Source organism: Schistocerca gregaria, chromosome 1 (genome assembly GCF_023897955.1).
Source record: "Schistocerca gregaria isolate iqSchGreg1 chromosome 1, iqSchGreg1.2, whole genome shotgun sequence".
Classification (NCBI taxonomy): domain Eukaryota; kingdom Metazoa; phylum Arthropoda; class Insecta; order Orthoptera; family Acrididae; genus Schistocerca; species Schistocerca gregaria.
In genome coordinates, this window is record NC_064920.1 from 976,453,856 (window position 1) to 976,468,662 (window position 14,807).

The following is a 14,807-nucleotide window of genomic DNA, read 5'->3' on the forward strand; positions in this document are numbered from 1 at the left end:
GCATCTCTTTATTTGTTACCTTTTGGTAAAAAAAGTTAATGAACTGTTCAAGAATGTCATTTAGTACTGTGGAACTGTAGTTAAAATAAACCTTGTCTTTGGTTAAACATGTGATTTGAAAACATTTTAACTGCACATACCAGATAGCACACCTTTGAAAGGTCTTCTTACAAATCTAGATAAAAAAATGTAAGCACAGCCCACAAACAGCCAATGTGGCACTAGTTCTTGATTACCCATCTCTCTGAATGTTGTAGTGACTTTGTACTAGCCTACAATGTTTCTAATAATTGCATAGAGAATTTCTTGAACCAGTTTGATCTATATTTTCTATGCCTTCAGTGAAGTGCTGCCATTGAGGTCCAGTTGCAGTATCTGTTCTTACCAACTGAGTTACTGTCCCTATCTACATCTAATGACCTATGTTAGCCATTTAAATTCATTTAACATGTATGACATTAAAGCTTGTAAGACATTAATAGTTTAAACAGTATTGCAATAAGTTTGTCCAGTAATTATGGTTGTTAACATACATATTACCTGAAAAAGTTCTGCAGTAACAGTTACTCAAAGGGTCTGGTGTCTTGATGGACAGAGTAAGAACACACATTCATATACACAACATACACACGTGCATGTGTTTCACATACCATAAAAAAATCTAAATTTGTTATACTGAAACTAATTTAGCCATGCCATCTTATGGAAATGAATTGTAGCACAATTTTTACATGTGTTGTTGGGATATACACAAGTCTTTCATTGCTGCTGTCAGATGCAGCATAGAATTTAAGAAATGCTTTAGGGCCAGTTACACAATTGACTGACTTAGAAAGTTAACACTGTCACCACAGTGATGCAGCATTGATACCTAAAAGCAGCTACACCCCCTCCCAAAAGCAATATAGTCCCTTACAATGGCTCCAAATGTTTGAGAGTACCATGCTGGATAGCATCAGAAAGTTATTTACAGTGCAGTGGATTGAAGATTTCCCCAAGTAACTGATCAAGTGAATTAATAACTGAGGATTTTACAAGTATCAAACAAGTCGTATGGCTAAACACGTACAACAAACTTCACTTCGAACAACAGAAAATATGGGAGTGAATTGGGTGGGTGTGGGGGGGGGGGGGGGGGGGGGGGGAGGAGGGGAAGGGATTAAATGTCGACTATGTAATTTGTTTCAAGGTATGTATGTATTTTATCAGTTTTTAGACTTGTCAGAGGCAACAGCACAAGCAATGAGGGGGGGAACGTAGATACAGAGCTCAGTTTAGAATAACATTTTTGTGCTACAGGAAGAATGTATGAATTTAAATGGTTCAGTGAATACATATTCTTCCTATATTTGCATTGTTTACCAACCATGACTAGACAGCCTTCATACTAACAACATCCAGAGTTGTTTCTTTGTTTGTATTTTATCTTTTGAAGAACCACTCTTTTCATTGAGCTTATGTTGTAATATAGTTTGTGCAGTAGTTCTTCCTTAACAAAAGAGTGGTGTCATTAATAAACTGTGTGGTTATTACATGTCATTGACAGAGGTGAACAGGAGGGATGGATCTGTGGGGTATGTAATATTCTAATTTTTGTTCTTGGGTGATTGCACCATTGACAGACCATAATTGCCTTCAGTTCTCAGGATAAGATTAGTTGGCAGCACATTACCCCAACACCATAACACTTTTGCAGAGGAAGCAGTAACTTGTGAGATGCTGCAAAAGGCTTTGCTGAGGGCCCAGGGTGTGAGTGCTATCTGCAAACACCTGCCTTATCTTTGTAATTTAGTCCAGTGATACAGTAACCACTTATTTACCTTCTCAGAAACCATGCTGTGTATCTTGGAAGAGTGTCTTCAAAGTAAAATTCCTTATATCTCATTACAGACCACATAACTTTACCTAAATGGGGATTATTGAAATTACTCTGAAACTGGACACTTTACTTGAATCACATTTTTCATAGGCTGGTTCTGTACGTAAAGGTTTCAGGAATTCTGGGAAAACAATGGGTGAACATTAGTTGATTAATACAGCTAGTGGTTGAACAAGCTCTGGATTAATTTTATTTAGGACTGCAGGATATGCCATAAACATCTCTACAATACGTGAATGTTTGTTTTAAAAAAAAACTATTTTTACAATGTCCTGAGAGTTTCACATTTTAGTGAACTGTAGGATCTAACAAAGTACTGTTTTAATTTTGCACTCTCCACTCGCTTGCTGTAAATTTTCTTGATTCTCACATAATGACAATGAAACACACTTAGTTGGAAGTTCTAAAGCTGTCTTCAGCTGGACTCTGAACACTAAGATAATACCTTACAGGATTCTTCGTGGAGGTTATTGGGCACCTGCCCTCAAATTTCATTCTTAACATATTCAGATGAGTCAGATCAGGTTGTGATGTAATCACACTAATCAGGAAGGACAAGGATGCAACAGCAGCCATGACAATCTACCTTATGGCAGCTAACAATTAACCTGTAACGATGTTTGGCAATTGCAAGCTGACTTGGGTTTCAGTGGAAAGTTCCATGGAAGTTCATGCTTACAGACATGGTTGAACTGGTCTTAGGCGAGAACTTTATTAATCTACAAAGGCTGGAGATAAATCATGATGCAGTGCAGATTATGATTTACATTTAGGTCATTACAGATACTAAAGGCAGAGGTGCTACAAATACCATCTCCTTGTGCCATGGCTTGATTGTACAGGAGACCAGACAGGAAGCTGATGGCCAAATAGGCAATGCCACCTCCACACTTCCCTCCAATACTAAACTGGTGATCCCTTGATGCCTCAGAATGTGTCCTATCAACTGATTCCTTCTCCTAGCCAAGTTGTGCCACAAATTCCTCTCCTCCCCAATTCTATTCAGCACCTCCTTGTTAGTTACACGATCTACCCATCTAACCTTTAGCATCATTTTTAAAAAGCTTCTATTCTCTTGTTGCCTAAACAGTTTATAGTCCACACTCCATACAAATACCATCAGAAAATACTTCCTAACACTTAAATCTAAACTTGATGTTAACAAATTTCTGTTCTTCAGAAACATTTTTCTTGCTATTGCCAGTCTACGTTCTATATCCTGTCTACTTCTACAGTCATGTTGCTGCCAAAATAGAACTAATCTACTACTTTAAGTGTTTCATTTCCTGCTATAATTCCCTCAGCATCACACAATTTAATGTGACTACATTCCATTACATTCAATTTGCTTTTGTTCATGTTCATATTGTATCCTCCTTTCAAAATACTGTCTATTCCATTCAATGGCTCTTCCATGTCGTTTGCTGTCTCTGACAGAACTGTAATGTCATCGGCAGATCTCAAAGTTTTTTTTATTTCTTCTCCTTGAATTTTAATTTCTACTCCAGATTTTTTCTTTGGTTTTTATTAGTGCTTGCTCAGTGCACAAATTGAATAACGTCTGGGATAGGCTTCAAACCTGTTTCACTCCCTTCCCAACCACTGCTTCCCCTTTGTGCCCTTCAACCCTTATAACTGCCATCTGGTTGCTGTACATATTATCAATAGCTTTTTCCTCCCTGTATTTTACCCTCACCACCTTTAGAATTTGAAAGAGTGTTCCAATCAGCATTGTCAAATTCTTTCTCTAAGTCTACAAATGCTATAAACATAGGTTTATCTTCCCTTAACCTCTCTCCTATAATTAGTCACAGGATCAGTTTTGCCCCACATATTCCTAAATTTTCACAGAATCTTAACTGATCTTCCCAAATGTCTAATACTAGTTTTTCTATTCATCTGTGTGGAATTCGTGTTCATATTTTGTAACTGTGACTTATTAAACTGATAGTTTGGTAAGTCTCACACCTGTCAGCACCTGCTTTCTTTGGAATTGGAATTACTATTTTGTTCTTGAATTCTGAGGGTATTTTGCCTGTCTCACACATTTTTCTCCCCAGATGGAAGTGTTTTGATGTGGTTGGCTCTCCCAAGGCTATTAATAGCTCTAACAGAGTGTTGTCTACTCCCGGGGCCTTGTTTTGACTTGGGTCTTTTAGTGCTCTGTCAGATTCTTCATGCAGTATATCTCCCATCTCATCTTCATTTACACCTCTTCCATTTCCATAACATTGCACTCAAGTACATCACCCTTGTATAGACACTGTATATACCCCTTACAACTTTATGCTTTCCCTTCTTTGCTTAGGACTGGTTTTTTTTCCCCCTGAGCCCTTGACATCATGTGGTTCTCTTTTCTCCAAAGGACTCTAATTTTCAAGTAGGCAGCATCAGTCTTACCCTAGCAATATATGCTTCTACATCCTTATATTTGTCCTCTAGCCATTCCTGCTTAGCCATTTTGCACTTCCTGTCAACCTCATTTTTGAGATGTTTGTATTCCTCTTCGCCTCCTTTTTATGCATTTTTATATTTTCTTCTTTCATCAATTAGTTTCAATATCTCATGTGTCATACAAGGACTTCTACTAGCCCTCGTCCTTTTTCCTAATTGATTCTCTGCTGCCTTCACTATTTCATCTCTCAGAGCTACCTATTCTTCCTCTACTGTATGCCTTTTGCCTTCAATCATTTCCTAATGCTCTCTAAGAACCTCTGGTTCTTTGTTTATCCAGGTCCCATATCCTTAAATTCCTTTTTTTTTGCAGTTTCTTCTGTTTTAATCTGCAGTTCATAACCAATAAATTGTGGTCAGAGTCCACATCTGCGCCTGGAAAAATGTTACATTTTAAAACCTAGTTCCGAAATCTGTCTTACCCCCATATAATCTATCAGAAACCTTCCGGTGTCTCCAGGTCTCTTCCACATGTACAGTCTTCTTTCATTATTCAAGTGTCAGCTGTAATTTAGTTATTCTCTTTCATTCCTTACCCCCATTCCATATTCACCTACTACTTTGCCTTCTCTTCCTTTCCCTACTATTGAATTCCTGTCCCCCCATGACTATTAAATTTTGATCTCCCTTAACTATCTGAATAATTTCTTTTATCATACATCTCTTCAATCTATACACCGTCTTTCGAACTAGTTGCCATATAAACTTGTACTGCTATGGTAGGCATGGGCTTTGTGTATCTTTGCTCCAATAAGGCTATCACTATGCTATTCGTAGTAGCTTATCTGTGTTCCTATTCTTCTTTGTTCATTATTAAACCTACTTCTGTATTACCCCTATTTGATTTTGTTATTCAAAACCCTATATTCACCAGACCAGAAGTCCTGTTCCTCCTGCCACTGAACTCAACTAATTCCCATTATATCTAACTTTAACCTATCTATATCCATTTTTTAAATTTTCTAACCTACCTGCATGATCAAGGGATCTCACATTCCATGCTCCAATCTGCAGAATGCCAGTTTTGTCTCTCGTGATAACACTATCCTCCTGAGTAGTCCATCGCCAGAGATCCAAATGGGAGACTATATTATGTCCAGAACATTTTACGCAAGAGGATGCTGTCATCATTTAACCATACAGTAAAGCTGCATGCCATCCAGAAAAATGACAGCGGTAGCTTCCCCTTTCTTTTATCTGTTTGCAGTACCAGCACAGAAAGGCCATTTTTCTTGATGTTACAAGCCCAGATCAGTCCATCCAGACTGTTGCCCCTGCAACTACTGAAAAGGCTGTTGTCCCTCTTTAGGAACCACATGTTTGTCTGGCTTCTCAACAGATACTCCTCCATTGTGGTTGCACCTACAGTATGGATATCTGTATCGTTGAGGCATTGCAAGCCTCCCCACCAACAGCAAGGTCTATGGGTTATACGGGTGACCAGTAAATATCCAAATGAAAACCTTAAATTTGTAATAAATCGAAATTTCATGCCGTTATCCTGTAAGTTGGTAAACGTGCTACAAACAGTGTGCAGAGTGGCCTGTAGGTGGCAGCATAGTGCTGATGCACACATACTGTTGCAGTATCAATATAAAGATGGCTGCCCCACTTGCGGCTTGCACCAGGGAAGAACAGCATTCTGTTATTCAGTTTTTGCGTAGTGAAGGTGTGAAACCTATTGAACTTGTTTTGCTGCAACCAAAACAGAGCTTGAAGCAATGCTACAAGCTGGCATTATACACAGATTGGACAGCCCTTGGGCATACCATTGTATGTGGTAAGGAAGAAAGATGGCATCTGGAAATCCTGTGGAGATTACCATACCTTAAACGCACATACCATCCAGTATTGCTATCCAGTCCCTGATGTAAGCAATTTCACAGACATGCTAGCTGGAGCTACAGTCTTCAGCTTGGCTGATTGTAAAAAGTCTTACATTCAGGTATTGCTTGCAGAAGAACACACACCCAAGACCATATTAATAACAAAATTTGATCTTTTTTAATATTCATGTATGCCATTCAGTTTAAAGAAAACACCCAGAAATAGCAGCGCTTTGTGGATGAGTTTCTGTTTCATTTATCTGGACGATATGCTGTTATTTTCTCAAGTGGCTGCATTGCATTAAGAATACCTCAGAGCAGTGTGCAGCAAAATGTGTTCTGCGCCAGAAGCACGTAATGTTCCGCGGGCAGTCTGCTTTGGAAGTCGGTGTTTGTCTGTTAGAAGAGGAGACCAAGGTCATTAAGAGCATTCAATGCCCAATGAATTTCCAGCAAATGATAAAGATTCATGGGAATCATTAACTTTGACTGATGACATCTATCAAGGGCAGCAGATGTTCAGGCACTGTTGGCAGCAGCACTGTCAGGTAAGGACATGATGGGCCGACGTCTGCTGCCATGGACACTAGATATGCACGTCTTCAAAAAGGTAACAAACTCACAGGAAACAGTTCTGTTGTCCCACCCAGTTCAAGATGCACCCTTAGCTATAGTGGTAGACATTAGCCAGAAGGCCGTTGGCACAGTTCTCCACCATTATGCTGAAAACAGTTGGAAGCACTTCGCCCGCCCCCCCCCCCCCCCCCCCTTTCCTGTAAGCTTACAGAGCCTCACTAAGTGGAGCACATAGAACAGAGCTGTTAGCAATATATAAAGCTGTATAGCACTAGTATGGGCAGAAAATGTGATAGACTTTTTTTTTTTTTTTTTTTTTTTTTTAAGAATTGGGGCCATATCGTGTACTGTTAATTGCTGGTAACTGAGTTCAGTGCAAGCAGTAGCTAGGTAACTTCAAGAATATGTACAAAACATTTCAACAACTCTGCAATGTAAGAAAGTACAGTTATTACATGCTGAAGACCTTATTTAGTGTGATGTTTCCAGGCCAACCCCCAGATCTTTCAAGCCTGAAATATTAGGCAAAATAACCTCACCCATCATAGATCAAAAGCAAGAATTTGGTTGATGGAGATGTTTGTGTGGCCTGGTACAAAGAAAGACTGTTGTAAATGATAGAGAATATGCATAGAATGTCACCTGTATAAAGTGGGCACACATGTACGCAAATCAGTGGGAGAATTCCAAGAGACAACAGGGCATTTCTTCTACACCCATACCGATGTTTTTGGTCTTCCACCACCACCAGAAGGATCTCGCTATACATTTACTGTGGTCAATAGACACACTTAATGGACAGAGGCAATTCCAATTGGTGACTCCTCAGAGAGACAACAGCAAAAACCTTGTTAATGAATGGCCTGAATATACCGTTTTGGCTGTCTTGCTCACTTTACAATGAATCAGTGACAGCAATTCAAGTCGATGCTGTTTCTTGAGCTGTCAAAGTTATGTGGTTTCCAACACCACCATACATCGAGCTACCATCTGGCAGGCAGTGGGATTATAGAGCGCTGGCATAGAACATTAAAAGCTGCAATTATGTGTCACTGAAAGAGTTGGACCTCCACACAGCATGTAAGCCATACATTGGAACACTGACAGCAAAGATGGTGTATGGAGAAACATTACACCTACTATCTGAGGCTTTTTTTTCCTTCTCCAATACACCAGTTACCAGTGGAGACAGAACTGCCATATTTTATGCATCAGTACAAAGTCAAACTATTCGAAGTATGATGTTCACCAGAATTCTGCCATGGGGAGCAGAAAGTTTTTGTACACAAATTCCTCAAACCATGATCTCACCTACTGTTAAAAACTGATACAGTGTACCCATCATTACAACCACCATACACTGGGCCATTCAATTTTAATGGATGATGAGCACAAGGTAGAGATAACATGTAATGACAGGCCACTGATGGTGACACTCAAATGAGCAAAACCAGCATATTTGCTGACACCGGAAACAAAGGATCCTGTGTCGGCGATTGAGTCAAACCTGTGGCGAGGCCTGGACATACAACCCCAGTGTCATCCTCACATCATCATGCAGACCCACAATGAACACTGGAGATGCCAGCAGTCTACACCAGAGCAGGCCAATGAGTGCATTAAAAGTAACCCCACATTCGGGGATCTTTTCTCTTCCCTGGGAGAGCTGTGAGAGAAGCATCAGCTTGAGATTCAAGTACATTTTATTATTCTTTGGGCTTCAGGCACATCTTATCATTGTTACAGTTTCTCTTAGTCTTTAAGTTTGACAGTTCCTTGTTTACTAATGATCTTGTTAAGTTGAATTTTCCTAACTGTGAAATAAATCAGCTACATGAAATATCACTGACTATTGGATCAGTATAATTGCTTAAAAGATTACAATACTGATTGATTGTTATTCTGCAATAGTGGATTTGCTTATCATAACAATGAGCAGTTCTTTTCTTATAACATACCTCATGCCAACCTGTATTTGTATCAAATGAAAGTATATCTTTTGAAACTCTCACAGAGGTGTAAAAACTATTTTGATATCAGCTTTTGTTGAATTAAAAGAAATATTTTTCACACAAATTATTCTTCATTCCTACACAGATTGTTTACTAAACAGTAATAATAATACGTACTCGTTCCGACTTGCCTATTGTGGTTGCCGTGTGTTTTCTTATCCACACACTATTTCTTTTTTAAAGAATTTTGAGAACTTGACACACTGTGGCTCTAGTTTTTAGTGTCTGTACCAGAGCTGTGTGTTACAAACTCAATGAGTGACTCTTGATTTATAGTTAAGCATGTAGTGGGAGCATGTCCAACCGGGTTTAGTAGGGAAATACAGGGTGTATGTCTAAGTTCTTTGCAGTCATGACCAACAAATAGGTGATGCTGGATGTTGGATGTAACAGATGGGAACTTAAGTGTTCTAATTACCATAATCAGTGTTATTGCACGACAAAAATTACTTTTTCACAGATTTTGAGTACTTTTATTTGTAACTGAAACAGGGTAGGCATTCCATCATGTCTTATATTATTTGTAAGACTGAGTACTTACTTCATTTTTGTATTTTATTTACTTATTTTGTGGTTTCTCTAGCAATGAAACTAATGTTGGTGTTGGGTACAAGGAGCAGTATTATCAGAATGCTAATTTTTTAAATGGATAAAGTGCTTTACAACCACAAATTACATACATAATGATATACTGTGTTTACTCCTCATATCTCCAAATTATTTGACTGATGTGCGGTCCTGTAACTTTGGAAACTATTTCTTTGTAACAGTGGCAGTACAGTGTCATCAAAACATTTATTACAAATACACATATACATAGAAAATATAAACTCTGATAGATACAACAACATACAAAATGTTTTGTACATCATTTGCATTATTTACATATCAGGCACTGTTGTGACATCTTCAAGGAACAGACAGATAGTGATTTCTTGAATTTAAGAAATTCAGATTTTCTGATTGATCATTTCTCATCATCAGCAGCAGCTACATCTGTCACCTGAACTGCATCATTTGGAGATTTATACTGTTGTGATGTACCTAAGGAAACAATATGATTTTGGATATAACCATTTTCATAATAAAAGAACAATATTATAATTATAAGTTGTGTATAAATGAAGGGTGCAAATGTCTCACCTGCAGGGACCATAGTCTTCTTCAGAAACATTTGGTACATTATATAATGAGCTAGGCCACATACTGCTGCTGTGGTCCCAAACCATTTAAATGCTTTAGTTCCACCAACCCACCGATATAACAAACCACCTATCATACTGCCAACTGCATATCCTGAGAAATAAAGAAGAAATTTATTGAGTTAAAAAGACTGCCCAAACATAACAGACACAATTAGCCACAGTTTTCTTATTGATAATACCTACATCTAAGCTGCCCTCTATGACTGAAGGAGGTTAAGTACTGTAGGAGCACAAATTGTTCCTGCTTCTATTGTGTAAGGGAAACATGATTGTACACATTGTAATTGGCAACATTAGAGTACTTATCCTGTAGTTTAAATGTGAAATACCCATTAAAGCTCTTTCATTGAATCAAATTTGATTCAAAGATGATGAATTTCTACAAATTAGGTGCCTCGACTGAATGACAAATGAGGAGGTAATGAACTGAATTGTCAAAAAATGAATTATGGTACAACTTTATTAAAAGGAGGGATGAGTCGATAGGACACAGCTTGAAGTATCAAGGAAGTCAATATGATAATGGAGGGAAATGTGGGAGGTGAAAACTGTGGAGGGAGTATTGGCAAGAAAAGAGAAAGCAGGTTCATATAGAGCAGTTATTCAGAGATGAAGAGGCTTGCACATATTGTGTGAATTTTCCAGTGGCTGCTGACTGTTAACATTTGATTTCTAGTTTGATTTTAAGGCATTATTACCTATTAATTTTTTCAGTTATACTTCACTTTCTGCCAGTCCTGCTATACCTACCTACCTACCTACCTACCTACCTACCTACCAACCACACAACCCTCCTGTCCATGCACTTGACTGACTCACCCAAAATTCAGGACAGATGTTCACATTCAACATAAACACTTTTCCCAAATCAATAAAAGTTATGTACATTGTTTGAGTTTTATTCAGTCTCTTCTTTGTGCCCAAGTTATTCATGAACACTGCTTTTATTTTTCTGCCTATTGTAAAATTGACTGACTTTCACTAAGATTAGACACTGTTCTTTCTGGGATTACTACAGTCAGTACTTTAGGTGGATGGATTAGAATGATCGTTGTCTGGCATTATGTTGCTTGGATCTGTTACAGCCACCTTACTTGGAGGGACAAGAAGTATAATAGACGAAACTTTTAGTCAAAAATATTCATTGGATTACATAATGCAATTTGGTCATTGTAGGTCCAACATCATATGTAATTTGTTCCTTGCATTAGTTCTGTCAAAAGCAACTGATCATAAAATTATGTAATTTAAAATAATTGAATGGATAAGAAATCTACTCACCAAGTGGTGGCAGGAGAACACACACAGGAAAGTTAAGGAAATCTGCAAGGTTTTGGAACCAGTAGCTCCTCATCCTGGCAGAAAGGTTGAAGGGGAAGGAAAAGTGATGAAGGAAAAGGATTGTGAAGGTTTAGGAACAGAAAAGAGTTATGGAAAAGTTGCCCCGGACCCTGGGTCAGGGGAGACATACCAGACAAGATGAGAAGAAAAGAGTGTTGAGGACAGTGTCAAATGATATTTTAAAACCTGAGAGCTTACAGATGGAAGATAGGGTAATATACAAGACATATATTACTAGTACAACATTGTTTAAGAGTTAATAAGAATGAGAAACTAAGTGCATCGTATGTGATAGATGTGAGGCCTACTTACATCATCTGCCTCAAGATCCCATCCCTGCAATACAAACTGACCTAACACTCCTTAAAACATCAGGCCCCTCACAAGGACTAACACCTCAGCCCACAGAACCTCTTACCCCACCCAAACTACACACTCCCACCTTTTAACTTCTCTCTAACATCCACAAAGCTAATCACTGTGGGTGTCTAATAGTTTCTGGCTTCAAAGCACCAATTGCACATATATCTACCCTGTTGATCAACACTTGTAACCTATAGTGCAATGACTTCTAACTATGTTTAGATTGTCTGAAATCTGTGCCCATTATACCCCCCAGAACACACCTCACTTGTCACTGCTGACACCACCTCCATCCCCCATTCCCTATGTACATGGTCAATCTGCTGTTGAACATGACCTCAACCAGCACTCATCGGATTACAACCTATGACGTCCTTTCAGCTCACCTTATAGTCCACTTTATTCTTATGAACAGCTATTTTACATCTGATGAGCAGACAACAAATAGATCATGGGCATGGTCATGGGAACCAGGATGGCTCTTTCCATGCCACCCTTCTCATGGGTTGCATGGAAGGGACTTTTCTGGGATTCATTAGCCTTCAGTCTGTGATTTGACACCTTTATGCCACATGGACCCATTGTGAGGCTGACCCATTAAAATTTTCGGAATCTCCAAATACATTCTTCCAGTTAAATTTCACATGGCTCTACTCTAAATCCCATGCCTCTTTCTTTGATGTTCATTGGTTGATTCAAGGGAGAGAGGGAAGGGACCAAACTGTTAGGTCATCAGTCCCTTGTTCCCAGTAAAATAATTACACAAAGGAAAGAAGAAAAAGGAGACATACAGCACAATAACAGGAGAATGGAAGACCCAGAAGAATGACAGGAGGACAACCAACACTACTATGGACAAAACAGGAAAAGAAAACCACAGAGAGAAGCAAGAAACAAGTACATGGGATAAAAACAAGAGAGCAGATGATTGTAGCTGGCCGACCATGAGAATAAAAAGGAAAAGCTAGCCACTCTGCAACACACTAAAACATCCACCCTAAAAGCATTAGAGTGGAGAACACAAAGGGATGAAGGACATGCGTGAAAACTTACATAGAATGATAAAACCCACTGTCACTGTAAAACTAAATTAGCTGATGAGGCATTGTCAGCTAAAATTAATGGCAACAAGTCTGGTAACTGAAGAGTCCATCACAGGGCACCCAAAGGAGGACAGCTCACTAAGGTATGGGCCACTGTCAGCCGGGCACCACATAAAAACTGAGGTGGGTCACCATGGCGCAGGAGGTAGCCATGTGTCACCCAAACATGCCCAATGCGGAGCCAACAGATAACCACAGTTTGTTGTGCATACTGAGGTTATGCCATTCCATTTCCCAAAGCCACAAAATGTTGTGGCGTAGTACTACATGCAGGTCAGTTGCAGAGAAGCCGATCTCCATAAGTGGTTTCCACATAGCCTGTTTGGCCAGCCTGTCGGCAAGTTCGTTGCCTGGGATTCCAATGTGACCTGGGGTCCAGACAAACACCACTGAATGACTGGACCATTCCAGGGTGTAGATAGACTCCTGGATGGTCGTTACCAAAGGATGACAAGGGTAGCACTTGTCGATAGCTTGTACGCTGCTCAAGGAGTCAGTACACACAAGAAACGACTCCCAAGGGCATGAACAGATGTGCTCAAAAGCACAAGATATAGCCACAAGCTCAGCAGTGAAAACACTGCAGCTATCGGGCAAGGAATGATGTTCAATATGTCTTCCCTTGACATACGCAAAGCCGACGTGATCATCAGCCATCGAGCCATTGGTGTAAACAACTTCATGGCCTTGCTACATGTCAAGAACCAAGAGGAAGTGGCAGCAGAGAGCTGCAGGGTCAACTGACTCTTTAAAGCCATGTGAAAGGTCCAGGCAAAGCCATGGTCTAGGTGTACATCATGGAGGTGTACATGAATGGACCTCAAGTATAAGTGGTAAAGGCAAGGACTCCAGTTCGTAAAGAAAGAATTGGACACAAACTGCAATTGGAAGTCCTGACCTGGGCCGCCAAAGCAGGAGATGAACTGCCGTAGGTAGGAAAAGGAGATGATAATTCCGATGTGCAGGAGAACTATGAACATGTGCAATGTAACTAGCCAGCAGCTGCGCATGCCTAACCTGCAATGGAGAGAATTTGGCCTCTACCAGGATGCTGGTCACCAGACTCATCCTAAAAGCTCCTGTCACTAGGCGAATGCCACAGTGGTGCACTGGGTCAAGTAAATGCAACAATGAAGGGGACGTCAAACCATAAACCAGACTCCCCTAGTCAAGGGAGGATTGAACAAGAGCTCTGTAGAGCTACAGCAGCGTAGAGCGATCTGCACCCTAGTTGGTGTTGCTCAGGCAGCAGAGGGCATTGAGGTGCTGCCAGCACTTCTGTTTAAACTGACAAAGGTGAAGAAGCCAAGTTAATTGCGCATTGAAAACCAGTCCTAAGAAATGATACGTCTCCACTACCGTGAGTGGATCATCATTAAGGTAAAGTTCTGGTTCTGGATGAATGCTATGCCACCGACAAAAGTGTATAATACACGACTTTGCAGTTGTAAATTGGAAACCTAGGGCTAGAGCCAATGACTGTGCCTTGTGGATGGCTTCTTGTAGGTGACACTCAGCAACACCAGTACTGTGAAGCAGTACAAAATGCAGAATTCGTCTGCATACAGAGAGGGTGGGACCATGGCCCTACAGCTGCTGCTAGACCATTAACAGATACTAAAAATATACACTCAATACAGAGCCCTAAAGGACCCCATTTTCCTGAATATGGGGGGAATTATGGGAGGCACCAACTTGTACATGGAACGTACGAGGAGACAGGAAATTCTGGATAAAAATTGGGAGCGGGCCTTGGAGACCCCACTCACATAATATGGCAAGGATATGTCGCCAGGTGGTGTCATATGCTTTTCATAAATCAAAAAAGTTGGCAACAAGGTTTTGGCATCTGGAAAAGGCTGTTCAGATGGCAGACTGGAGGGACACAAGATTGTCAGTGGTAGAGCAACGCAGGTGGAAACCGTCCTGGCACAGAGCCAGTAGACCACGTGACTACAGGACCCAACCCAACTGCTGACACCATACATTTCAGCAGCTTACAGAGGACGTTGATGAGGCTGATGGGCCAATAGCTACCCACATCAAGT

At 40.0% G+C, this 14,807-nt stretch overlaps 1 protein-coding gene across 5 annotated transcripts in view; it reads right to left on the reverse strand.

Moving 5' to 3' along the window:
• Nucleotides 1-9,523: 9,523 nt before the first annotated feature.
• LOC126277228 (major facilitator superfamily domain-containing protein 6) overlaps nt 9,524-14,807 on the reverse strand; it is a 217,166-nt gene continuing 211,882 nt past the window's right edge. For all 5 annotated transcript variants that reach the window (XM_049977341.1, XM_049977345.1, XM_049977340.1 and 2 more), the window contains 2 exons: nt 9,891-10,043; nt 9,524-9,791 (listed from right to left, as the gene is read on the reverse strand). In XM_049977341.1, coding sequence (XP_049833298.1) covers nt 9,715-9,791; nt 9,891-10,043 — 230 coding nt within the window. In that variant the 3' untranslated portion in view covers nt 9,524-9,714. The remainder of the gene's footprint in view (nt 9,792-9,890; nt 10,044-14,807) is intronic.